The 27,701-nt window shown below is 46.3% G+C and overlaps 1 protein-coding gene across 4 annotated transcripts in view; it reads left to right on the plus strand.

Moving 5' to 3' along the window:
• LOC147454986 (uncharacterized) overlaps positions 1-27,701 on the plus strand; it is a 58,440-nt gene that overhangs the window by 5,467 nt on the left and 25,272 nt on the right. For all 4 annotated transcript variants that reach the window (XM_086516835.1, XM_086516838.1, XM_086516837.1 and 1 more), the window contains 3 exons: positions 39-227; positions 452-566; positions 646-1,690. In XM_086516835.1, the coding sequence (XP_086372961.1) occupies positions 39-227; positions 452-566; positions 646-1,690 (1,349 nt within the window). The remainder of the gene's footprint in view (positions 1-38; positions 228-451; positions 567-645; positions 1,691-27,701) is intronic.

Genomic DNA, 27,701 nt, shown 5'->3' on the forward strand with positions numbered 1-27,701 from the left:
GGTATGCCTCAAGTCATTTTTCATGCATTTACTTGCAGGAAATAACTGATCAATTGTTTGCTCGCCTGACCAATCATCCCGAAGCACAAGTTCGCAAGCAACTGGAAAACCTCCTTATGTCTTTAGCTCGTTCATCTCCATGGGCAGTAGTTTACTCTGTCCTAATGAAGTTGAACACTGCAGATGGAGAGCCTGCAGCAGAGCTTCAACGATTGCTGGGGTGCCTGGTATGCATACTTTTTGCATGGTATTTTGAGGCTAACTTGTCACAAAGTGGACATGGTATGCTAATTTATGTTTGCACTTGAATAACAGCACCTGATTGGATTGATAGCGATTTCCACTCCAAACTGTGGGGAAATTTGTCTAATGTTCCAGTTTAGGATATATCATGCTTTCAGAATCATGCAAGGGATGAGAGTTTTTATGAGATAATTCTGTGTTTGTGCAGCTAAAAGTACATCCAAAGTTGGTGAAAGATGTACAGCTATTTATATCCGAGCTGGGGAGGGTGACTGTTCTTTGGGAGGAGCGGTGGCTAAGTACACTCCAAGACCTTCATGCAGGTTCTGCTTTTACATATTAAGGCAGTGTCTTTTGTGATTGTACGTCAGGGGTTTGAAATTGTTTTACTTGATCCTGCAGATGTTGCTCGCCATATTTCTTCATTGAAGGAAGCGGCTGTGAGGCTTGCACAAGACAGTGCACTTAGCGCTTCAGATAAGCTCAACATCACCTCATCAAACTATTTTTCTGTCATGTCCCCGGTCATTCAAACTTTGGAACGGACAATGGCTATAACTTCAAGAGCTCCAGGAACTCTTCATGAAGTCAAGTTTCAGGAGCAGTATAATTCTCAACTTAGAGCTGCATTTTCTGCTGTTAAGGCACTGCCACTTAGTCTCTCTACCATAAGCGATGTGTGGCATCCATTTGATGCCATTGTAACATCATTAGCCAGCCATGTTAAGAAGTCTGTGATTCCAATTGCTGAAATTGCTCCAAAACTTTCGATGCTGAGCTCGTCCAGTGTGCCCATGCCTGGACTTGAAAGACAGGTGGGTGCAGACGATGAAGGTGAAGATTATCCAAATTTTGAAATAGTATCAGTCACTGCTTTTGACGAGCAGGTGCAAATCCTTCCAACCAAAACAAAGCCGAAAAAGCTGACATTGATTGGTTCTGATGGTGAAACCTACACTTATCTCCTCAAAGGCCATGAGGATCTCAGATTGGATGCCAGAATTATGCAGCTTTTGCATGCTGTGAATGGAATGCTTTTTCACTACAAAAGTACTAGGGGGAAAAATCTGGCTGCTAGGTATTATTCTGTCACACCCATAAGTGGGCAAGCGGGTCTTATTCAGTGGGTGGATAACCTTGTTAGCATGTACACCGTGTTCAAAGCATGGCAACAGCGAAATCATTCCTTACAATATGCGAGCTCTAGCAATGCAAACCCTCCGGTGGCACCAGCTGTTCCAAGACCAAGTGATATGTTCTATGGGAAACTGCTTCCTGCCTTGAAAGAGAGAGGTGTACGAAAAGTTTCATCAAGGAGAGATTGGCCACAAGAAGTGAAGAGAAAGGTGCTTGTGGAGTTGATGAAAGAGACCCCTAGGCACTTGCTTTACAAGGAACTTTGGTGTGCAAGTGACTGCTTTACTTCATTCAACCGGAAGCTCCAGCGGTATGCAGATTTTGATTTTGCTGTCCTCTGGGAATGTTTTAAGCTCCAATATTGTGATCCTTGCTGCTGTTATAAAAGATCATGGAAAAGTTGGCAGGGGGTGGGGACAGCCATGGATATGATTGGGAGCTGAACCATGGCCAGGTTAAGACATATTGACAGAAATGTACATGTGTGTGTGCGAGCAAAAATTAAAACAAGAATTTTGAGCGAGAGAGAGAAAAAGAAAGAAAGAAAGATCTTTTGACCTCTATTAGAGGCCGAAGTCGGCCTATGAGACAAATTAAATGTACATAGTGTGTGTTGTCCATCTATTGGGAAACTCACAAATTAACAAAATGTGCTCCTATGGTAGGGGGGGAGTGGGTGATTTATGGGAGGCAAGGATACAAGACACATGGTATATGAAGTGCATCAAGCTGACTAGCGCCATCCTATGTCAAACTGGGGGCGTAAGATCTGGTATATGGGGGGTGGTGTGTATGATCGTGGCTGGGTTTGCTAGCATCTGAGCGAATCTCTCCTGGGCTGCCTGCTGATGGCGTGTCACGTGCGCATTGCACTTGAGCCATGTGGACAAGCTATTGCTCTAGTTCAGCATCAGTCTTAGTATAGCTTAGGATCTAGCATGGCATTTTGTGAGCCTTGGACATGCATGATCAGGCAGGTCATAGTTGCATACCCTCACTTGCACAGTACAATCACTTAAGTCATTTATTAATAAGTGACTTTGATAGGACATTTATAAAAAGCAGGTAGGGCAAATGGCTAAAAAACACATAAAAGAGTCATTTGGCCTTTAGTTTTTATAGATCAGAACCCAGTACCCGCAGGCGCTACAGAGAACCTCATCACCAACGTTTCCATCGCCAGCACCCCAGCATCATCAACATTTTGCATCAGTTCAGCCCAACGTTTTTGCATCAGATCAACCCAACGTTTTTGCATCGGATCAACCCAACGTTTTTGCACTAGATCAGCCTTAGTGTTTTTGCATCAGATCAGCACCAGCATGAAGCATTTAGCCATTGTATCAACATTCAAGTGCTTGCTTTGGCTACAAAGGGGACCGTTGAAGGGGACTCAACATGCGGTGTCATCTCTCTCCTGCCATAGCCCCTCGCGTAACCTCCTGTCACAACCCCTCGTGGTGCAAACCCCCCCCCCCCCCCCCCCCCCCCCCCCCCCCCCCCTCGCGCTGCCCCCACAGACCCGCCCCTCCCCTTCGCCCTGCCCCCCCCCTTGCAGCCCCGCCCCTCTTCGCGCTCTGCTGCTTCCTCCGCAGCCGGTCGTCTTTCTCCCCCCCCCCCCCCCCCCCGGCAGGTACAGCAGCAGCGGATTCAGAATTTTACAGATTTTCAGAATTTTGACAGTTTTTCGGACAATTGCAGAAATTTCAGGGAATTTACAGGAAATTACAGATTTCAGAAACTGCAGAAATTGCAGATTTTAAAAAATTACAGAATTGGCAGAAAATTGCAGAAAGCGATTTTTTTGTCATTTTGGTCGTATTTTGCAGAAATTGCAGGAAATGCATGCTATGTATGCTTAGTGTGGAACGTGTATGCATAATGTGGAAGCACTTGTGCTTGTAGGTCAAATTTTTCTCATTTTTGGCTCCGATCAAACATGAGGAAGCAAAATGATAAGGTCGACCTTAGAAGATGCAGTTCAAAGGTGCAAAGAAGAAATGGCCGAAACCATTAACAAGATCAACCGCCACCTATTAGGAACAATAAAAATGCTCGAAGATTGTGTTTCGGCCCAAGAAAGCAAGATTACAGCAATAGGAGATCGGATGACGGCCCAGGACGAAGAGATTGCGTCACTCAAGAAGGAGCTCACTGAAGCACGATCACGAAACATGCTTGAAGAGGGAGAATTTGCAGCCCTCTGTGATAGAAGAACTCAACACAATCAAAGAGCAAGTGCGAGCCATCAAAGAGGGGGAAGAGCAGCAGAAAGAAATGACGACTTCTTGGGTGTACTCAACAGAAAGTAGATGAGGTTGAGAAATGGATTGAGGTTGCCAAGAAAGGGAAAAGCAAGGAAACAATCCACACCCACCATTATCAACTTGACATTAGAAGAGGAGCAAAGAAGACGTGTACACTCTCTACATGTGAGAATTTGTGGCCTTAAAGACATAGACAATGTAGACAAAGAGGTAAAAGAACTCATGGCTTTGATGGGGGTTCATGAGCCGATGCACTCAAGAGCTTGGAGAGTGGGTAACAAGAAAAATGGGAGCAAGGGGGAAACCTGGAAAGAAAGGGCACTCATCCTTCGTTTTCCCTCATGGAAGCAAAGGACTTCTTGAAGAAGAGACCAACTCTTAAGAAGTTGGGGCATCTTTCTCGTGGATGACCTTACTCTCTGACAGGTCACCCCTATGATGCCAGAGATCAGAGCGGCAAGGGAAAAAGGTAAGATTGCTTTTTACCGAGACGGAAGAGTGGTGATATTGGAGCCACGCCCCACATGACGGTGTGAGGCCTATGGGACCACACTCAAAGTTGCTACCTGGAATTGTAATGGATCTATGCGTCCTGATGTGGGTGCTTTTGAGGAGAGTTTTATCGGGAGAGACATCATCGTCTACTCTTAGACACATCAAGCCCCTGGGCAGTCTATACCTCACATTAGTGGATACAGATGGGAGACAGTTTGTAGACAGGAGACACGATCAGAGCACAGAGGGCGGCAATGTTATTCAGGGAGGAGTTGCAGCCATTGATACAAATAGCTCGTAGGGATGAACAAGCTAGGTACATGTGGGTGAGATTGAGAGCAGAGACTGGCAGATAACTTTACATTGCCATTTGCTACTTCCCCCGAGTACGTTAGTATATGCACCACTCAGAGGACAGTCCCCCTTCTCTATTTTGGATGATGACATATGGGAATTCTCTAGAGATGGTGACATTATCATTCTAGGGGACTTCAATGCTAGGACGGCCCATCATCAGACTGCATTTTATGCTACTTCAGAGGAGATGCTGAGAGAGCTGGATGTTGCAGAGACGGGCCTATCCAGAATATCAAAGGATGGGGAACATACCGAGTATGAACGGCACTTGATAGACATGGGGACTGTACATGGATTGGCCATCTTGAATGGCCTACAGAGATTTCCCGCTGTTGGAGGCGTCACATGCTTTCCATACAGACATGGAGCCAGCACAGTAGATTATGTCATGGCACAGCCGAGTCTCATCTCTAGTATCCAGGATCTCATAGTTGGGCCCAGACCTGTGGGGGTGGCAGTGGATCATGCCATTGTGTCGCTGACCATCTCTTTCCAGTTTAGTGTAGCACACATTCCACGTGTAGCAGCCCCTACTCGCTACACCTTCACGCGGGAGACGGATTCTGTATACATAGACAGGATTTACAGATGCCTATCCACTGAGGAGCCAGGGCGACCTCTGGAGGAGCTTACTACTATACTGACACAGACATTACATGATGCAACAGCAGAGGCATACTCACACACACAGCCTGAGCAGAGATGTTGTTCTGGGAGCATAGCTCAGAACAGGTGGTATGATGAGGAATGCTGTCAGACTAGAGCTAGACGTGCTTTTGGGGGACATCACTCACAAACAGTCACAGATTGACTTTCGACGCCTAGTGCCGCGGAAGAAGAGGGCATTTTTGGCTCGACTAGAGCAAGATCTATATCAGCTATTCTTGAGTCAAGACTCGCGTGAGGCATGGCGGCTCTTTCATAAGCAGTCCCCCGGTCCCCTTGCCATTACCTCATCTTTGTACACAGTCTTTGGACAGCAGCCTCTTCTCGATCCCCCCGACCCATGCCCACACATTTGCTTTTTTCCCCGCTGAGATGGTGAAGAAGGCCATTGACAGGATGAGGACTGGGAGAGCATATGATCATGATGGCTTAGTGGCCGAGCATTTCATGCATGCCAGAGATCTACTAGCAGAGCTTCTAGCAATTATGTTTAACCGTTTGCATTGGCTGCCAGTGTCGCCAGCTTTTGGGCCAAGGATGCTTTTTTTTTTTCCCCGAGAAAAAGATCCTTCTATCAGTTAATGAAACTGCCCATAGAGTTACAACCACCTCTACTAGAGAGGGCTACAACAATCATAAGGGGAGACTCTCCCAATGAAAAAAGAGCATATGTACAATGAGGCTAAATCAGGAGATGGGAGGAGGGAAGAGCCACACAGGTGGACGGTAGTGCCATCTGAGCACACCCTGGACCATGGTGAAGAAAGGCCCAGGGCGCGAGAGTCGAAGGAAAGCCTCTACGCTCCCGCATGCGGTCGGAGCTGCCCTGGAGTCTCTCAAACTGTCCCTTGAGAGTATGGATCAGCTCTAGCCAAAGATCTCGAACTGTCTCTGCTGGTGGTACAGGGCGAGCCTCAAAGATGCTGAAGCAGCGGGCCCGCCAGATGAACCAGAGTGTCAAGCCGCAAACAAGCTCCCAACACTCCTCTCTCTCTCACTACACCATTGTGAAGTAAGCTTTGTAGCAGACTGGAGTGTAGGTCGACCCCTTGCATCACTATCATTGTGCTGGTGGAGGATAGCTCAAACTGGAGTGCCAGGCCCGTGAGAGTGGACCAACCAGCTGCCTCCGAAGTGTACTGCCGTGCTGTGGAAAGAGTTGGCATCAACCGAAGGACACGAAGCCAAACCTGCTGTGCCATAGGACAGTCCCAAAGACAATGACGCTGACTCTCCACATGATGGTCACAAGCTGCGCATGCTGCCGAGAGACTACTATGTACAAGCCAGCTCCCCATTGCTGTAGCTCTATGTGCAACCAACCACTGGCACAAAGTGACTCGCTGCGGCTATCTGGCGTCCCACAACCTCGCCCAAAAAACTGACAAGAACTCAACTGTGAGACCCTCCTCCTGCCAATGAGGTGCTATAGTAGGACGAGCCTCTCTCCGTGCAGCCAGTATGTGCCGTCCCAGTCGAACAGTGTACTGAAAGAAAGGGACGCTTGGATGGTCGACTGAGGCGAAAGGGTCCCTCCAAAACCAGTCTCCAGGGTCCCACTGCACTTGTGCCAGTGGACAACTCTCCCAAGCGCACAGCCTCCAGTGGCCAGTCTCATGAGCTGCTGGGTCAGGATCTATGACACAAGTCCTCCCAGAGATGCCCACAACTCGGATCCTTTGAAAACAACACTGCCACCTGTGGGGCCTCTATTGGAAGTCGGTGTAAACGACCCTCACCTTGTAGCTCGAAAAACAGGGAGGATACAGTCTCTGAGCAAGCCCGAACTGTGATGAGGACCTCCAGTCGCGTGAAGGCCCCCATCCACCGGGGCGCGGCTAACTCAAGAGGTGTGCGCCACTCAACTGATACTACCTCTGTGATGTCGTGACACATGCTCTACACCCCTCTCATGCCCTGTAGCTGCATGCTCTGAAGCTCCTCTGACAAGCCCGAGAATTGTAGCCAGTCACCTAAAGTGCGTGCTGGACCCTCTGCCATTGGACCCCAAGAAACATGAGGCCTACTACCAACCAAGTGTCCTCTTTGAGTGCTAACCATGAGGTTCCAAACAAGGGGCTGTCTCAGGTGCTCCTCCGTGCAAGTAGGCTAGTGCTGCTCCAGGCCTCTCCGCAGCCGCTCCCCGGAGTGGAGCAGACTCACAGCAAAACGGTCCTCTAGTTTCCTACTCAGGCCAACCCTGCGCATCTCTGTGAAAATCCATCTGGTCGAAGGTCTCCAAGGGCCTCCAGCCTGAGGCACTCTAGCACTAAGCCGCTGAAGCAAAAACTCCTTCCAGGGCTCCTCCCCTGGAAGCAATCCTCTGACAACAAACTTCCCAAGAAGTGAAGTGCTATGCTGTGCTGTGCTGGGTCTATGATTCCCAACCCCTCATGAGAACAAGGTAGAGTGATGACCTGAGAGGCTACTCTGGCCCGTGCTATCTCAGTCGCGTCCTGATCAAAGGAAATTCTTGATCAGCCTCTCTACTTGGCTGATGCAGGAACTCGAAAAGATCCAACAAGATTTGATGTACCACATAGTAGCCAACAACACCTGGTTGGCCACTACAACTCTGCCTGCCAGAAAAAGTCGTGCGGAGCTTGTCACAAACCGATGACGTGGCATAACCCTAGACACATAAATGGGTGTAGACCGGATACACACACTTTCTCTTGGCAGGCAGCAGTCCTAAAAAAAAACCGCGGAAATTCCTGCAATGCCACGTGGCAGCAGCGTATTGACATTCCCGAAAATTGCGGCACGTTTTGCCGAGGCTGTACGGACTGATGACATGGCAGCAGCCTACGGACCTGCAGCTTTTGGTTACGCAAATCCTACGAGAAATGAAATGAAATGTTATATTAACGTCTTCAAAAGGCCATAGAGAGAGAGAGAGAGAGAGAGAGAGAGAGAGAGAGAGAGAGAGAGAGAGAGAGAGAGAGAGAGAGAGAGAGAGAGAGAGAGAGAGAGAGAGAGAGAGAGAGAGAGCTTTATTTTAAGCTGCTTTTTACCAAGCAATGGCTTGAGAGATGATTGCTTTATTTTTGCAAGGCTTTTCAGTGAGAGATTTTGGGGCTCTGCTTTCGGTATTTCTTGTAAACCTTTATAAGTGTGGGTAGGGCTCCCACTCTGCAGAGCATCTGGATGCAGAGTCTGAGAGTGAGACCCTCCCACTCCCTTGTACTTTGTGCAACAGATTTAATATAAAAAGAAATACCGAAAGGGGCGCCAGTCTTTGGGGCCAATACCTCTTGGCACGAAACTCCGTCGGGCCGGTGTCGAATCAAATTGTGAACCATTTGAAGTGAATTCGTGTCGTGTTGCGGTAGAGTCTTGACTTGGATTGTCTAAGTCTGTTACAGTGGTATCATAGCGCGGCCGATTTCTCTTCTATCGGGAAATCCGATCCTTTTTACACGGCACTTATGGATTCAAACAAAGGACAATCGACTTCCTCTGCATTCGGAGATGCGGGAAGAGATCGCGAAGAATATTCACGCGAGGAGTACGGCCCACCTCGGCCTACTGAGGTAGAGCTTGAAGAGATGGAACATCGGAGATTGGTCAATGATGCGACAAAGTTGATGATGAATTTTGCAAAGGACCCTAAACTTGCAAAATTTTTCACCCAGACCTGCTTCGACGAGGTGCACTCATAGTGGCGGCAAACCACGGAGCACCCCTCAAACCGGCGCTCAAACAACCTCCTACTCCAAGGATGTTTACAGAGCAAGAATTAGAAGAGGTGGTTGATGCACGGATTAGCCAGCTTTTTGACGGGCAGAACAAAGCTAAAAAACACGACAAAAGCAGAAGAAAAAAACTGACTTCCTGGGTTATTGGGTCGTCAATCTACTTTTGCCTCGGCAAGAAAGTAAAAGAAGCGTGTGCGATTTGAAGGAGTACCTAGTTCTTCTTCTTCTTTTGACAGTTCTTCTAGCTCTTCTAACTCGAGCAAAGAAGATAGAAAAGAGAAAAAGCGAAGCAAAAAGCAACGCTTCGGAAAGGGCAAGAAAAAAAGCAAAGAAGTCTAAATCTGGCCCAGTTTCGGACAGTTCTATAGAGGACTCGTCTTCGGATAGTTCGGACTCCGACAACAACAGATTTTATGCAAGGAAGAAAATTTTTTATAAAGCCAACCAATATGACTTTCTGGAAGATAAAAGCAAGAAAGTCCGAGAGTTTAAAGAAGGTGGACAGTCAATTAAATTTGACATGTTTTCTGGATTTCGAGATGCTTCGAAGGCTTTGGCCTTCATACAAGAATTTGACATAGCTTTCTCTGGAGGACATTACTCAGAGCACTCCCAAGATTGGGAGGGCTACCTCTTACTTCAAGGGAAATGTGTAACAGACTTGGACACTCCAAGTCAAGAATCAATCACGACAGCACAAACAACCACTTCAAAACAGTTCACAGTTCACAATAGATTTGCACTGGCCCGGCGGAGTTCCGTGCCTAGAGATATTGGCTCCAAAGACTGGCGCCCCTTTCGGTATTTCTTTTTGTATTAATCAGTACAGAGTACTAGAGTGGTTGGGTCTCACTCTCAGACTCTGCGTCCAGATGCTCTGCAAAGTGGGAGTCCAATCCACAGATTTAATGTTTACAAGGGATGCCAAAAGCAGAGCCCCAAAAGCTTCAGATAAAAAGCTCTCTCTCTCTCTCTCTCTCTCTCTCTCTCTCTCATAATCCACAATCTCTCACTTTTAATAAACTAAAAGTAAGCCCAACGTAGAGAAAAAGCAGATTCTACCGCAAAAGCATCTCACGCCAAAAAGCAATCATGCGCCGCAATTTATAGGATTCTGCCACGTCATCATGCTTGCGCTTTTACCGGGATTCCCTTGCTGCCCTAGGGTTAGGGTTAGGGTTTCTGCTTTTTTAGGGTTTGTGGCAGATTTTAGGATTTTTGGCAGATTTTAGGGTTTGTAGGTTTTAGGGTTAGGGTTTCCAGATTTAGGGTTTTCAGCAGCAGTCAAGGTTAGGGTTTCCTCTCGGGCAGCCACGTCATTAGTTTGTGACATACCCCCCTCTTGAAAGCATTGTAATCGCCCTCAATTACGCCTGCAAAACAGACAGAGGCCATAAACCGTCTTAGTAGACACTGATTGTTAGTACCTACGTACTAGGAACACACATCTAGTACATGTACTAATCGACAGTCACATCACACGACATCACAGGACATTACTAGAGGACATCACATGACATTCAACATTCATTCGGATCTTAGACCATGATTTATGGGCAATGTAGCTAGCAATCGCATCTAGATCCATGTGGTGTCTCATGGAATGAAGCCCCGGAATCTACTATCGAGGAATTAGACACATTGTCTAATGAGATAATTAGAGCATCTTGCTCTACTTTACCTGCCACATTGGCCTCCGATGTTGGCTTGTTGTCTTGAGACTCTGTCTCCTTCTTCTTCTTGGACCATCAATCCTTCTTGACGTGGCCCTTCTTGCCGCAGTTCCAACATTCAAGAACTGACTTTGTGCGTGACTTGCTCCGCCTTGAGCGATCACGACCCTTTTGGTTTTTGAACCTCTCCTTAGGCCTTCCTCTTGTTTCCACTGATAGTGCAGCACTTGATGATTCTCCTGTGCTTCTCCTTCTCATTTCCTCGCTTAGGATAACACCCACAACATCATCAAACTTAAGAGTATTTGTGCCAGAGATAGAATTACTTACAGCCATCACAAGGCTGTCCCAACCATCCGGTAGAGATGATAGTATAAGGAGAGCTCGCACTTCGTCATCGAAATTAATTTTCACTGATCGAAGTTGACTTATGTTTGTGTTAAAGTCATTTAGGTGTTCTGCAACTGAACCATTCTCTGCCATCTTTAGATTGAACAAGCGCTTCATAAGAAATACCTTATTGGATGCCGATGGTTTCTTGTAGAAGTCGTCAAGTGACTTCATCAAGTCCTCCGTGGTCTTCATCTCCGAAACATTGAAGGCCACCGTTGACGCCAAGCTTAACCGGATTGTTCCCAGTGCCTTTCGATCAAGGACAATCCATGCTTCATCTGCCATTGTTGCGGGCTTCTTCGCAAGATCGCCTAGTGTCAAATAGAGGTCCTTCTGGTAGAGATAGTCTTAAATCTGCATCTTCCAATGTTGGTAGTTTTTGCCGTTGAACTTCTCAATCTTGAGCTTCCCTTCCTCCACCATAACTCCCACTCAATTCAAGGAATCCTTTCCTTGAGATAATCTAGCTACGAGCAAACCTTGCTCTGATACCAGTTGTTAGGATCTTTCTTTTCTGAGTTGCTCTTTCTCTTTCTACTTTCATTTGTTGAAGCCTGTTCAGCTCTTTGTGTCATGATCTCATCGGTGGGGTAAGTCAGACTGCCAGAGTGAATGGCAAAACCCCGTTTTGCATGACTCATCAACTCCTTAATAGAAGCTGATTTCTATTCCAAGCAATGATCTCGGATGTCTGTAGGAAGACCCAAGGTAAACCGCTCAATCTGCCTTGAACGATATCTTCCTAAATGAAGAGGCGGGTAGAAAAGAACTCCAGAATCTCTCGCAGTAAGCGTCCACTGTATCCTTCTTGGTCATCCGAAGATGGTTCCAAGCAGTTCGTATATCACGTTCATACTCTCGAGTCAGCCAAGAAGAAATAAAATGCCTCTTGAATTTCAGCCATTTAACCGGCGTAGTCTTGCTTAATAGAAGCGTGGACCACCAAGTTCAAGCATTCCCCTTAAAGTAAGAGGCAGCTCTCTGAATCTTAGACTGCTCTGAGTAACGTCCTCCCGCGAAAGCGATGTCAAACTGCTGTACAAAAGACAAAGCCTTCGAAGCATCTCTGTATCTCGAAAACGTGTCAAATTTAATTGACTGTCCACCTTCTTTAAACTCTCGGACTTTCTTGCTTTTGTCTTCCAAAAAATCATACTGGTTGGCTTTGTAAAAACTCTTCTTCTTTGCATAAAAGTTGTTGTCATTAGAGTCTGAACTGTCTGTAGACGAGTCCTCTGTAGAACTGTCACTCATTGGGCGAGATTTAGACTTCTTTGCCTTTTTCTTGCCCTTTCCGAACCGTTGCTTCTTGCTTTGCTTTTTACTTTTTCGGTCTTCTTTCGCTCAAGTCAGATGAGCTCGAAGAACTGTCAGAAGAAACAGAAGAAGAAGAAGAACTGGGTACTTCTTCAAATCGAACACGCTTCTTTTGTTTCTTTGCCTTTTGAAATGTCGACTGATGACCTAAATAGCCCGGGAAGTCAGTGCCTTTCTTCTGCTTTTTTAGCTTTGTTTTGCGCGTCAAAAAGCTGAGCAATTCGTGCATCAACCACCTCTTCTAATTCCTTCTCTGTATATTTCTTGTGAGCAGAAGGTTTCTTGAGAACGGGTTTTGGGGATGGTGGTGTGGTTTTCTACCACTGCTCGTGCACCTCCTGGAAAGAAGTCTCGTTCATATATTTTGGAAATTTTGGGTCCTTCGCAAAATTGAGCATCATCTTTGTTGCATTGCCGATCAATTGACGACGCTCCATCTCTCGACGCTCCGCCTGAGTAGGCCGAGGCGGGCCATACTCCAATTTTCGTTGTGATCCCTTCCCGCATCTCCGGATGCAGAGGAAGTTGTCTGATCTTTGCCTGAAGCCATAGGTGCCGTGGGAAAAAAATTTGGGATCGGATTTCCCATAGAAGAGAAATCGGCCGTGCTCTGATACCACTGTAACAGACTTGGACACTCCAAGTCAAGAATCTAGCGCGACAACACCAAATAACCACTTCAAAACAATTCAGAGTTCACAATTTTATCCGACATTGGCTTGACGGAGTTCCGTGCCTAGAGGTATTGGCCCCAAAGACTGGCCCCTTTCGGTATTTCTTTTTGTATTTATCTGAGTTCAAAGTACAAGAGTGCGAGCAGGCGCTCACACTCAGACTCTGCGTCCAGATGCTCTGAGTCGTGAGAGGCCAACCCGTTAATTTAAAGGTTACATGGGATGCCAAAAGCAGAGCCCCCAAAAGCTGAAAATCAAAAGCTTCTTGAAAATAAAGCAGAAGATTTCTCGTGTGATTCAGCTATCCCAGCAAGCCGCCCATTTTGCTTAGTTCACATCGATCAGTCTAGGATCCCATAGTATATATCTTTGTTTTGTTATGTTGTTATTTTGTTAACTCTGACTTTGTATCAGATCCACCACATTGTAACTTTCTGGTCTCATAGGTCACTTTGGCCTTTTGAAGACATTAATATAACATTTCATTTCATTTCATCTCTCTCTCTCTCTCTCTCTCTCTCTCTCTCTCTCTCTCTCTCTCTCTCTCTCTCTCTCTCTCTCTCGCGCGCGCGCTTAATAAAAATAAAGCAAAGAGGCTTTCTCTCAATTGCATAGAAATCAGCAGCCAGCAAAAGCGTAGCAAAAAGCATCGCCCAAAAGCTGCGAGCAAAATCCCCCAATCTGCGTTGCGAATCCCGGAGATTCCTTAAAGCCACGTGTCAGATTCCGTACAGCAGCCACGTCAGCATTTCAGGGTTAGGGTTTTCCAACAAATTAGGGTTTTTGATTTTCTGTAGTTAGGGTTAGGGTTTCAACAAATTAGGGTTTCTGATTTTCTGCAGTTAGGGTTAGGGTTTCCTGCAGAGCGGACAACCACGTCATCACTTTGTGACATCACATATGCATGTCACAAAGCATAGAAACATAAAGTCGCCGATGAACACTCTCCCCGCAAATAACCATCCAGGTCTGGGCCATGAGCTGTTCAACGACTCCCTCATCAGTCCTCCCGCAAATAACCTAAAATGGTCCGGACCATGAGATATAGAGGCCTTTTACAACCAATTGCCCCCCAGACCGCAGTCTGCGTCGTTTGAAGGTGCTGAGAGTAACCACTGCTCAGACTTCTTAATACTCCCCCCATAAATAACCACAAGGGTCTGGGCCATGAGTAAAAACAACACTTTTCAATCATTCAATACTCCCCCCGCAGATAACCACAAGGATCCGGGCCATGAGTATGAACAAGCATTCTCAAACATCATTTCTCACCACTCGACCCGGGTGGAAAATCACCAATTATTGAAACCAGTGTTAAAACCAGAGTCAAACATTTCAAATCGGCACCGAAACAGGTCCAAAACCGATACCATCCATTTCAAACAAATTCCAACAGGATCACCAAACAAGTTCTCAAGTAGATTTCAAACTTAAAAAGCAATCTCGACATCAGTCGAGCTCGAAAAGTCGACTGACTTTCCATCCTGAAACCTGCACCAAAAATTAGGGTTAGATTTCTTTCATAAGGTCGTAGCCGACCGTAGCATGGTCCAAAGCTCTTGGACAGACAGTGTCCCTGTGGCGTTAATGGTAGTCCCAAGACATAGCAGTCACACTGGACCTCCAAAGTTATCAGCTCGAGAAGAGACATCTACTGAGGGATGTCGAGAAATTTCAAGTTATAATCTGTTAGGGTTTCAATGGTAAGCATTTCAGGATACCCCACTCTGCCAGAAGTTGCACTCTGAAGGAAGATGTCAGAAACCATATAACTTCGGGCAAAAATTTTCTTAAAGCTTGCCAAGTCCTTGGTAGCTATAGACATCAACATTTGCATGGCTCTGCTTCTGAGAAAAACAGTGACTCGAAACAAATCTCAGATCCTTCTTTTGCAAGCGATCTTAATGGCTTATGCTCTATAAGACATGAGCGGTGAAGACGGGAGCGCGCCCGATGCGCTACGTATGAAGGGTGGGAGTGACTAATAAGTCAAATAGAATTCGAGTGGTGTTTTGATTTGCTTTGTCTGCTCTTTTGTGGGACCGGTATGCTTTCAGAAAAACACACGCCTGATGCTCTGATACCGCTGTCACAAGACGGGCACCATGTGCCAATAGAAAAGAACAGACTGAACAGACTCTGAGCACTTCAATAACAACTGAACTGAGACGACATGCGACACGGAGTGGCGGAATTCTACCCCAGAGAGTATTGGCCCCAAACCTTGGCGCCCCTTTCCATATTTCTTTATATTGCATCAACACAGTACAAGCCGGTACTCCAGACTCTGCACCTTCTCCAGGAAGCATGCCAGAGAATGAGCCCATGGCCTCATATTCAAAGGCCCTAGGCCCCAAAAGCAGTTTACATAAAAAGCAGCGTAAATCATGGAATTCCGTACAACTGACACATCAGCACGGTCAACGCAAATTGCAGAGATCCGTACAGTTCTGCCACGTCATCAACTAGTTGCGCAAGCCTTTCAGTGTGTGTGGTTCTTGCTTTATCTTAATCGTTTATGTCACTTGGTGCCCCATCGGACTGGGTCCCCATAAGTTGGTAGGACTTCTTCTTCTGTTACTTGTTCTTCTTAGGGTTTAGGCCCCTCCACCGGCATCTGCAAGTTGGCTCCATTCTTCAGGGCTTGACACGTCAACAGTTTGTGACACCACCCGCTCGTCCTGAGGATCATACAATTGATCTGATACCTTGAAGCACACCACCAAACTGACCACCTTACTGAGCTGAGCCCAGAATGAAGAAATTATGAACCAAGTGAAAGACCTCTTGGAAAAGGGTCTTGTCCAGCCGAGTACTTCACCGTACTGCTCTCCAGTGTTTTTGATTTTGAAGAAAGACAGATCTTGTAGAATGTGCACCGATTATAGAGCTCTCAACAAAATCACCATCAAGAACAGATTCCCGATTCCTAGGATCGATGAGATTCTTGACCGACTAAAGGGATCCTCGTGTTTCAGCAGGATCGATTTGAAGAGCGGATATCATCAGATCCGAATCGCGCCGGGAGATATCTACAAGACAGCTTTTCGGACGACTTTTGGGCTATTTGAGTTTTTGGTGATGTCTTTTGGCCTAACCAATGGTCCAACCGACATTTAACCGGATGATGGACATGATTTTTCGAGAGTACAGACTATTTGTTGGCACTTTCTTTGACGACATCATTGTTTTCTCCAAGGATGAGGCAAAACATAGAGAACATCTGCTACAAGTCTTTCAGGCATTACGAGATCACAAGTTGGTGATTAATGCGAAGAAAAGTGAATTTTTCCTACTCGAGATACACTTTTTAGGACACATTGTCTCAGCAGCAGGAGTGCAGATGGACTCGGCCAAGATAGAGACTATCCGTGATTGGCCCGATTTGAAGAATGTCCATGAAGTTAGAAGCTTCTTGGGCTTGTGTTCGTACTACAGGCGGTTCATTAGAAAGTTTGCAGAGGTTGCTTTTCCTTTGCATATGTTGACGCAAAAAGGAGTCCCTTTCTCGTGGGGATCCACAGAGGTGACTGCCTTTCAAAAATTGAAAGAGAAATTGACTACAGGACCAATTTTGACTTTGTCGGATTTGCAGAAGTCATTTGAAGTATATTGTGATGCTTGTGATCGTAGTTTGGGTGCGGTCTTAATGCAAGAAGGCCATGTCATTGCCTACGAAAGCCGATTGTTTTTAAGGCGGGAATTGATAGCACAGATTTATGAGAAAGAGCTTTTGGCGGTTATCCATGCCCTTACTGAGTGGCGACATTACCTACTTGGAGCTGATTTTACTGTCTTCACAGACCATCAGAGTTTACGCTACTTCTTGTCACAGAAGCAACTATTAGAAAAGCAGATGCGGTGGGCGAACATCTTGTCACAGTTTCACTTCCAGATTGTCCATGTGCAGGGACATAAGAAGTTGGTGGCGGATGCTTCGTCCCGAAAGCCGTTGGTCTGGCTATTTCCGCGATACATCATAGGAGCTTCGAGTATATGGTCGATCAGTATGCCACAGATATAGATTTTGCAGATATTTTCACTCGGATACGGAATGGGGAGGTAGTAGCGGGATATTCCACTCGGGATGGCTACTTGATGAGGAAAACGATGTTGTGCGTTACACAGCCGTTGAGGGAAAAGGTTTTAACCGAATGCCATTGTCAACCTTTTACGGGTCAGTGCAGCATTGCTACCACCTTGAAAGGTGTGGAGAGATACTTTTTTTGGCCAGGAATCAAGAAGGATGTGGACGATTTTGTACGCAGTTGCTTGGTATGCCAGAAGGTCAAGTTTGACAGGCACACAGGGATTGTTACAGCCTTTACCCATACCCACCCGCCCCTGGGACAGTATTGCAATGGATTTCATTTTTGATCTCCCAGAACACAGAGTGGGCACGATGGAAATCTGGACTGTTATTGACAGATTTAGCAAGCAAGCTTATTTCATTCCATTGAAGAAGACAGTCAAGCCAGATCACTTAGCGAGACTGTTTGTGGCCCAAATCTTCAGATTACATAGCATGCCTGAGACAATTGTCTCCGACAGAGACCGCAGATTCACGAGTTTGTTTTGGAAGGCTATTTGGGAGAACATTGGCACACGGTTGTAGTTCTCGTCATCAATCCACCTGCAGACTGACGGGCAATCAGAGATTGCTAATTCAGTGGTGCTAGATTTATTAAAGTCTTACATCTCGGATTAGAAGACTCCATGGGAAAAGTATTTACCTTTGGTGGAATTTGCCTACAATAACACGATACACTCTTCGACGGGGAAGACGCCATTTGAGATTATTGAAGGTGCTACGAAGGTTCCACCCTTCCTAAGCACGAAAGATAAGATTTTTGAAGCTGACGAGTACACGTGGGACCTGGACACGACTTTTGCCAAGGTCCGCGAGGCTTTGCAGAAATCTCAAGAAAGACAAAAAAAGGCAGCAGATCACCATCGTCGCGATTTGAAATTGAATGAGAATGATTGGGTGCTCTTACGTTTTGAGAAGGCATGCCTGAGAAAGAAAAAGGGAAAGGAGAGGCTAGTATGCGATACTACGGACCTTTCCAGATATCAGAAAAGATAAATGATGTCTCCTTTAGACTGAAGCTGCCCGATACTTGGAGAATTCACAATGCTTTTCATGTGAGTCTCCTAAAGCCTTTTAAAGGCGATGTGCCCGATGATGGGGAGCCTGATGAGCAACCCGAAGTGGAGGAAAACGAGGAGATACTCGTTCGAGAACAGATTTTGGCACATAAAGATAAAAAGGTAAAAGGTAAAATGATAAGGCAGTTCTTGGTTAAATTCAAGAACTATCGCGCATTGGATGCGAAGTGGATGGAGCAGGAGGACCTAGTAGATACTCCTCAGATTGTGAACCTTTACCTTGAAGCATTCGGTTTAGCATTCCAAAATTGAACCCCGAACTCAGCTCGGTTGAATTTGGTGCAGTGGGTATGCACAAGAGGGGAGTCGCTCCACTCCTTTGTCAACAAATTGCCCCGATTTTTGATACTAAAGTCATTGGTGTCTCTTTTGAGTTTCAGGGACACTGTGAGCTGACAGAATTCTACCGTCTGACTTTATGAACTGGAATTCCCAATACATTGATACTGATTTCTTCTTGACTTGTCTAAGTGCAGGAACTGATAGACGAACTGACTGCAGCATTTTGGTATGAAAGATCTCGATAGACGTGATTGCAATAAGGATTAGTTAATCGGGCATCTATGAGGTCCCGAGTAGATCTAGATGCGATTGCTAAATACGTTGTCGATTAATCATGGTCTGAGATCCGAATGAATTTGTGAATGTGATTTGTCATGTGATGTCAAGTGATGTCCTGTGATGTCTTGTGATGTGACTGTGGATTGGTACATGTGCTAGATATGTGTTCCTAGTGCGTCAGTACTAACAGTCAGTGTCTGCTAAGACAATTTATGGCCTCTGTCTGTTTTGCAGGCGTAATCGAGGGCTATTACAATGCTTTCAAGAGGGGGGTATGTCACAAACTGGTGATGTGGCATAACCCTAGACACATAAATGGATGCAGACCGAACACACACACTTTCTCTTGGCAGGCAACAATCCTGAACAAAAAAAAACGTGGAAATTGCACACGGACATTCCCGGAAATTGCGACGCGTTTTGCGGAGGCTGTACGGACTGATGATGTGGCAGCAACGTATGGACCTGCAGCTTTTGGTTACGCAAATCCTACGCGAGAGAGAGAGAGAGAGAGAGAGAGAGAGAGAGAGAGAGAGAGAGAGAGAGAGAGAGAGAGAGAGAGAGAGAGAGAGAGAGAGCGCTTTATTTTAAGCTGCTTTATTTACCAAGCAATGGCTTAAGAGATGATTGCTTTATTTTTGCAAGGCTTTTCAATGAGAGCTTTTGGGGCTCTGCTTTTGGCATCCCTTTTAAACCTTTATAAGTGTGGGCAGGGCTCCCACTCTGCAGAGCATCTGGACGCAGAGTCTGAGAGTGAGACCCTCTCACTCCCTTGTACTTTGTGCAACAGATTTAATATAAAAAGAAAGACCGAGAGGGGCGCCAGTCTTTGGGGCCAATACCTCTTGGCACGGAACTCCGTCGGGCCGGTGTCGAATCAAATTGTGAATTGTTTTGAAGTGAATTCCTATCGTGTCGCGGTAGATTCTTGACTTGGAGTGTCCAAGTCTGTTACAAAGCTCTAGTGTAACAACTTCCTTCTGATGGACAAGAGAAGGGGAGCAATATGCTGCTCAAGAGACAAGTCCAAGCCAACCTGACAGCCCAAGTATCGAACTGTAGTCCTTGGGGGAAGCCATCTGAAACCCTCACTTGGCAGCCAATCAGGCGTAGGAGCACTACCAACCGAGAAAGCCACCGTCATTCTCTAGTTGATCAGTGCGCCTGATGCACAACAAAAAGTCTCAAGAGCGTGCTCACACCTGTGAAGGTTGGCCTTCTGGCCCTCCAAGTACAAAGCTGAGTCGTCAGCAAACTCAGCATCTAGTAGCTCGTCGCCCCGAATAGGGAGCGGTAAGCCACGTAGACCAACCTGCTGTGAAACCAAAAATTTGCTCATCGCCTTAGCATAGAACTAAAAGAGGGAGTGGGCAAGAGGGCAGCCCTGTCTAACCGAACGTGTGAGCATGAAACGATCACCTCTACCGCCTACCAAAAGTACCTGAGTGTGTGCCCATTTGTAAAGAGCTGACACATCTCTGATCAAGGCATCTGAGAAGCCCATCCTGCGTAGAGTGCCCTCCAAAAAGTCCCAATCAACTCTATTGTAGACCTTCTCAAAATCGAGAAGAAGTATCACCAGATCCTCATCACAGAGGCACGCGAGGGCAGATGCCTCCCAAAAAGTAAAGATGTTGTCAAGGATACTACGCTCCTTGACAAAACCTGCAGTGTCCCATGTATAATGCTCTCTAGAAGTGGCTGAATCCTGAAACTCAGAGCCTTGGCAAGAATTTTGTAGGCTGAGTTGAGGCTGGTGATGGGCTGTTACTGTCGAATCTCATCCAAGGAGCCACCCTCCTTGGGAATGAGTTAAATCAGGCCCTCACTCATGCTGTCAAGCATCTCTCCTGTGTGTAGGATGTACTCAAAAGTGCTGCAGAGATCTGAGCCAAGCAAGTCCCAGTACTCTAAGAAAAGCTGGGAGTCATTTCATCCTCACCTGGACAGCTACCACGGGGAAGTGCTCTGAGGGCCGCGTGGAGCTCCTCTAGCTTAAGAGGCAGCTCAAGCCTCTGGCGCATCTCCTTAGTCACAAGACAAGGCATCTATGCCCAAACCTGCTCTCTACATGCATCCTGACGCTTTGATTGAGGCTCTGCTGACAACAAGTCATGGTAAAAGCATGCATGTCCTCTGGCTCTGAGTCCTGTCAGGCCTCCTCAACTGGCTGACTCTGGTATGTGCATGTCGGGGTCCCACTGTCTCAAAGAAAGTCCCCGTCACTCTGTTGGAAAGTAAACTCATGGCACCTCTCCTCTGTGCTGGAGAGCTCCTGGCGAGCCTGCTGCAACTGCTTCTCCAACTAGGGACTGTTTGGATGCTGCTCTTGCATCCTCTACAAGGAAGCAACGCCCTGTCGGAGACGCTGCTCCTCTCTCGCTGCACCCAGGCGGGCCGTAGACTCTTGAAGAAATAGCCGACTAAGCTGAGCAAGTCCAGAGGCCACTTTGTCAGCAGGAGATTCCTGCATATCTAAGCCCTCTGTCCAAAGAGCCACTATTCGCTCTCTGAGCGCAGAGTCCAGCAAGACCCTCTCAGGGATGCGAAGCATCGTGCTCCCCCTCCTCTGTCTATCTCACTGTGAGGATCACTGGTGCATGGTCCGAAAAAGAAGTCCCAGCCAGAATGCAAACTGTCCCACCCAAGTCACAGAAGTGGTCACTAGTGTAGAAGCGATCTATCCAAGATAGATTCACTCCTCCCACTTTGCGGTCCGAACGAGAGAAGGCGAGGCTGTAGGGGGGCTTCACATCTTCAACCCGCAGAGTCATACATAACCTCTCCCAAGCTGCCAACTCAACTCCATGCGTAGTAGTATGGCTACCTCCAATCTTGTCAAAGGGGTCCTCCAACATGTTGAAGTCACCCCCAATGCACCATTGCTTTGCCTACGGCAGAGACTCTACAATGTTAGACCAAAACTCTGCACGTGCACTCGCCACATTGGACGCATAGATGTTCAGGAAACCCAAGCGGCAACCCTGAACCTGCATAGTGATCCACTGAGCCCTGCCAGGCACAATAATCCCTCTGTCCACAATGGCCTGCTGCAAAGAGTCCGCAATAGTCATACATACCTCTCCCTGAATGCCACAAGGTGTAACAAACTTGGACACTCCAAGTCAAGAATCAACCGCGACAGCACCAAATAACCACTTCAAAACAATTCACAGATCACAATAGATTTGCACTGGCCCGGCGGAGTTCCGTGCCTAGAGATATTGGCCCCAAAGACTGGCGCCCCTTTCGGTATTTCTTTTTGTATTAATCAATCATCAAAGTACAAGAGAGCGGTTAGGGTTTCACTCTCAGACTCTGCGTCCAGATCCTCTGAGAAGTGAGGCCCTCACCACTAATTTAAAGGTTACAAGGGATGCCCAAAAGCAGAGCCCCAAAAGCTTTTAAAATCAAAAGCATCAGTTCTCTCTCTCTCTTAGAGAGTCTTTTCTCTTTTTTTTTTATAAAAAAAAAGCAAAAGCAAAATTCGCGTCGCTCATCATTTTCCAAAAAAAATAAAAAATAAAAAAAATAATTTTTTTTTTTAATAATCCGCCTCCGCGATTTCCGGAATTTAGGGTTTTTGGCAAAAATTAGGGTTTGCAGGAATTTTAGGGTTTCTGGCAGAAATTAGGGTTTCTGCTGTCCGCCACGTCATCACTTTGTGACATACCCCCCTCTTGAAAGCATTGTAATCGACCGCGATTACGCCTGCAAAACCGACAAAAGCCATAAACCGTCTTAGCAGACACTGACTGTTAGTACCTACGTACTAGGAACACACATCTAGCACATGTACAAAATCGACAGTCACATCATACGACATCACAGGACATCACCAGACATCACAGGACATCACATGACATTCAACATTCATTCGGATCTTAGACCATGATTTATCGGCAATGCAGCTAGCAATCACATCTAGGTCTAATCGGGACCTCATCGATGTCCGATTGACTAACCCCTATTGCAACCATGTCTATTCGAGATCAAGTAGACCAAAATGCTGCAGTCATTTCGTCTATCCGTTCCTGCACTCACAAGAAGTCAAGAACAAATCAGTATCATAATCAGGAATTCCATTTCATAAAGTCATCCAGCAGAATACTGTCAGCTCTCAGTATCCCTGAAGCTCAAAGAGACATCAGTGACTTTAGTATCAAAATCGAGGCATCTGTTGACAAAGGAGTGGAGCGACTCCCCTCTTGTGCATCCCACTGCACCAGATCTTCGGCCAAGCTGGTTTCTGGGTTCCGTTTGGAGTAGACTATGCTAAACCAAAACATCGAGGTAAAGTTTCACAATCCGAGGAGTATCTGCTAGGTCCTCCTCCTCCATCCACTTCGCATCAAATGCAGGAAAGTTCTTGAACTTAACCAAGAACCGCCTTCGGACTTTACCTTTCTTCGTATCATTATGTGCCAAAATCTGTTCAGGAACAAGGATCTCCTCGTTTTCTTCCACTTTGGGTTGCTCATCAGGCTCCCCATCATCAGACACATCACCCTTAAAAGGTTTCAAGAGACTCACATGCAATGCATTATGAATCCTCCAAGTATCTGGCAGGTCCAATCGGAAGGAGACTTCATTTATCTTTTTAGTAATCTGGAAAGGGCCGTAGTATCGCATACTAAGCTTTGGAAAAAGCCTCTCCTTTCCCTTGTTCTTTCGTAGGCGTGCCTTCTCAAAACGTAAGAGCACCCAATCATCCTCCTTCAATTTCATGTCGCGACGACGGCGATCCGCTGCCTTTTTCTGTCGTTCTTGAGACTTCTGCAAAGTCTCGCGAACCTTGGCAAAAGCCGTATCCAGATCTCGCGTATATTTATCCGCTTCAAAGATCTTATCTTTCGTGCTCAGGAAGGGTGGAACCTTCGCAGCAGTTTCAACAATCTCTCATGGCGTCTTCCCCGTCGAAGAGTGTATCGTGTTATTGTAGGCAAATTCCACCAAAGGTAAGTTCTTTTCCCATTGAGTCTTCTGATGCGAGATACAAGACTTCAATAAATCTAAAATCACTGAATTGGCAATCTCAAATTGCCCGTCAGTCTGCAAGTGGAACGATGACGAGAACTGCAACCGCGTCCCAATGTTCTCCCAAATTGCCTTCCAAAACAAACTCATAAATCTGGGGTCTCTGTCGGAGACAATCGTCTCAGGCGTGCCATGTAATCGGAAAATCATCGTGATCATTCTGTATTCTCGGGAGATTAAAAAAAATGAAATCCATTTCAATATTTTCCCAGGGGCGGGTGGGTGGGTATGGGTAAAGGCTGTAACAATCCCTGTGCCTTATGCCTGTCAAACTTGACCTTCTAGCATACCAAGCAACTGCGCACAAACTCTTCCACATCCTTCTTCAGTCTCCGCCAAAAGAAATCTCTCTCTACCCCTTTCATGGTGGTAGCAATGCTGCGGTGACCCGTAAAAGGTGGACAGTGGCAATCAGTCATAACCTTTTCCCTCAACGGCTGTGTAACGCACAACATAGTCTTTTTCATCAAGTAGCCTTCCCGAAGGGAGTATCCAGCTACTGTCTCCCCATCCCGTATCCGTGTGAAAATATCTGCAAAATCTGTATCTGTGGCACACTGATCGACCATCTCCTCGAAGCTCCTATGATGTATCGCGGAAATAGCCAGAACCAACGGTTTCCGAGACAAAGCATCTGCCACCACATTCTTCTGTCCCTGCACATGGACAATCTGGAAGTGAAACTGTGACAAGATGTTCGCCCACCGCATCTGCTTTTCCGAAAGCTGCTTCTGTGACAAGAAGTAGCGCAAACTCTGATGGTCTGTAAAGACAATAAAATCCGCTTCGAGTAGGTAATGCCGCCACTGAGTAAGAGCGTGGATAACCGCCAAAAGCTCTTTCCCATAGATCTGTGCTGTCATCTCCGGCCTAGAGAACAAACGGCTCTCGTAAGCTATGACATGGCCTTCTTGCATCAAGACCGCACCCAGACTACGACCACAAGCATCACAAAATACTTCGAATGACTTCTGCAAGTCCGGCAAAGTCAAAATAGGTCCCGTAGTCAATTTCTCTTTCAATGTCAGAAAGGCAGTCACCTCTGTGGGTCCCCACGAAAAAGGTACTCCTTTCTATGTCAAGGTATGCAAAGGGGAAGCAACCTCTGCAAACTTTCGTATGAACCGCCTGTAGTACGAACACAGTCCCAAGAAGCTTCTAACTTCATGGACATTCCTCAAATCGGGCCAATCACGGATAGTCTCTATCTTGGCCGGGTTCATTTGCACTCCTGCTGTTGACACAATGTGTCCCAAAAAATGTATCTCTCGTAGGAAAAATTCACTTTTCTTAGCATTAATCAGTAATGTGTGATCTCGTAATGCGTGAAAGACTTGAAGCAGATGATCTCTGTGTTCTGCCTCAGTCTTGGAGAAAAGAATGATGTCGTCAAAGAAAGTGCCAACAAATAGCCTGTACTCTCGAAAAGTCCTATCCATCATCCGGTTAAATGTCGCAGGAGCATTGGTTAAGCCAAAAGGCATCACCAAAAACTCAAATAACCCAAAAGTCGTCCGAAAAGCTGTCTTTGTAGACATCTCCTGGCGCTATCCTGATCTGATGATATCCACTCTTCAAGTCAATCCTGCTAAAGCACGAGGATCCCTGTAACCTGTCGAGTATATCATCGATCCTAGGAATCGGAAATCTGTTCTTGATGGTGATTTCGTTGAGAGTGCTATAATCGATGCACATTCTCCAAGATCTGTCTTTCTTCAAAATCAACAACACTGGAGAGCAATACGGTGAAGTACTAAGCTGGACAAGACCCTTTTCCAAGAGGTCTTTCACTGAGTTCATAATCTTTTCATTCTGTACTCGGCTCACACAATAAGGTGGCCGATTCGGTGGTGTGCTTCCAGATATCAGATCAATGGTATGATCTTTAGGCCCTCTCAAAAGCAATCGGCATGAGCGTGGAGAAAAAAATCTTGGCGTTCTTTTCTTCAGGTCAAAACATATTCAATCTTTATCCATCGTTCAGTTCTCCCAAAAGAATGAGTAAGAAAACTGAAGTTCATCAAGTACAATCTCTAAGCCCTTCATTTATCAAAGTCGCTTTCTCGGCCCGGTAGTCAACCACGGCGTAGTTCTTGTGGTACCAAGGGATCCCAAGTAGAACGTCACTCGCGTGCCCTGAACACCCCTGTCATTGCAAACAAAGTTTGCCAATGCTCGGTGTAATGGCAACATCCCATCCGGGTGCCAGTCGAACTACCTCCGCCTGTGGCGTCAGTCTGTCGGGCGTAGTTCCAAATCGAGCCGCCAATTCCAAGTGAAAAGAAGTTGGCCTTGGCTCCTTCAAAAGAGCTTCCTGATCCTTCACTTTGCCCCAAAAAAAAACGGCAAAGTTTGTACTTTCATTCATTTGATTCGGTGCAAGTCCCACGCCATGTGGTACCAGTTCTGCTTTTCTATCTGCCTTTTCTGCCACATTCCTCAGCTGCTCTCGAACTCTTAGACCTGTCGTCGTCTTTATCATTCTGTTCTTTCTGTGCCTTATCAGGGCACTTTGCGGAAATATGTCCATGTTTCCCGCATCCAAAGCACTTCCCCTCTCTGATGAAGCGAGCTCTCTCCTCAGGAGTAAGCTTGGGTCGTGCATCCTTTTTTTTTTCTCTGGGTTGCTCTTTTTCATTCTACTTTCATTCCCAGAAGTCTGTTCGGCTCGTTGTGTCATGGCCTCATCTGTGGGGTAGGTCAGACTGCCAGAGTGAATGGCAAAGCCCCGATTCGCATGACTCATCAACTCCTGAATAGAAGCTGACTTCTGTTCCAAGCAGTGATCTCGGATCTCTGTAGGTAGACCCAAGGTAAACTGCTCAATCTGTTCTCTGAACGAGATCTTCTTGAATGAAGAGGCGGGTAGAAAAGAGCTCCAGAATCTTTCACAATAAGAATTCACTGTATCACTCTTGGTCATCCGGAGATGGTTCCAAGCAGCTCGTATATCTCGCTCAAACTCTTGAGTCAACCAAGAAGAAATAAAAAGCCTCTTGAATTTCAGCCATGTAACTGGCACAGTCTTGCTTAATAGAAGCGTGGACCACCAAGTACGAGCATTCCCCTTAAAGTAAGAGGCAGCTCTCCGAATCTTGGAGTGCTCTGGATAGCGTCCTCCCGCGAAAGCGATGTCAAACTGCTGTATAAAAGACAAAGCCTTCGAAGCATCTGAGTCTCCTGAAAAGTATCAAACTTGATCGAGTGGCCACCTTCTTTAAACTCTCGGACTTTCTTGCTTTTATCTTCGAGAAAGTCATACTGGTTGGCCTTGTAAAAAAAATTCTTCTTGTTCACATAAAACTTTCCGTCATCGGAATCTGAGCTGTCTGTAGACGAGTCTTCAGTAGAACTGTCAGTCTCTGGGCGAGATGTAGCCTTCTTTGCCTTTTTCTTGCCCTTTCCGAAGCTTTGTGTCTTGCTTCGCTTTTTGCTTTTTCTGTCTTCTTCGCTCTAATCCGAGGAGCTAGAAGAACTGTCAGAAGAAGAAGAAGAAGAACTGGGTACTCCTTCAAATCGAACACGCTTCTTCCGTTTCTTTGCCTTGTCAAATGTCAACCGACGACCCAAATATCCCGGGAAGTCAGTGCCTTTCTTCTGCTTTTTGCTGTGCTTTTTTGCCTTTCTTTTGCACGTCGAAAAGCTGAGCAATCCGTGCATCAACCACGTTCTCCAGTTCCTTCTCCGTATATTTCTTGGAGGTAGAAGGTTTCTTGAGAGCGGGTTTCGGGAGTGGTGTTGTGGTTCTCTGCCACTCCATCTGTACCTCTTTCAAAGAGGTCTGGTTCATATATTTTACCATCTTCGGGTCCTTGGCAAAATTGAGCATCATCTTTGTTGCATCACCAATCAATTGACGACGCTCCATCTCTCTTTGCTCCGCCTGAGTAGGCCGAGGCGGGCCATACTCTCTGCCTGAATCTTCGTTGTGATCCCAGCCCGCATCTCCAGATGCAGAGGGAGTCGACTGATCATTGCCTGAAGCCATAGGTGCCGCGGAAAAAAAATTCGGGG

The sequence above is a fragment of the Adiantum capillus-veneris genome, chromosome 7 (assembly GCF_014529385.1).
Source record: "Adiantum capillus-veneris isolate H3 chromosome 7, ASM1452938v2, whole genome shotgun sequence".
NCBI lineage: Eukaryota > Viridiplantae > Streptophyta > Polypodiopsida > Polypodiales > Pteridaceae > Adiantum > Adiantum capillus-veneris.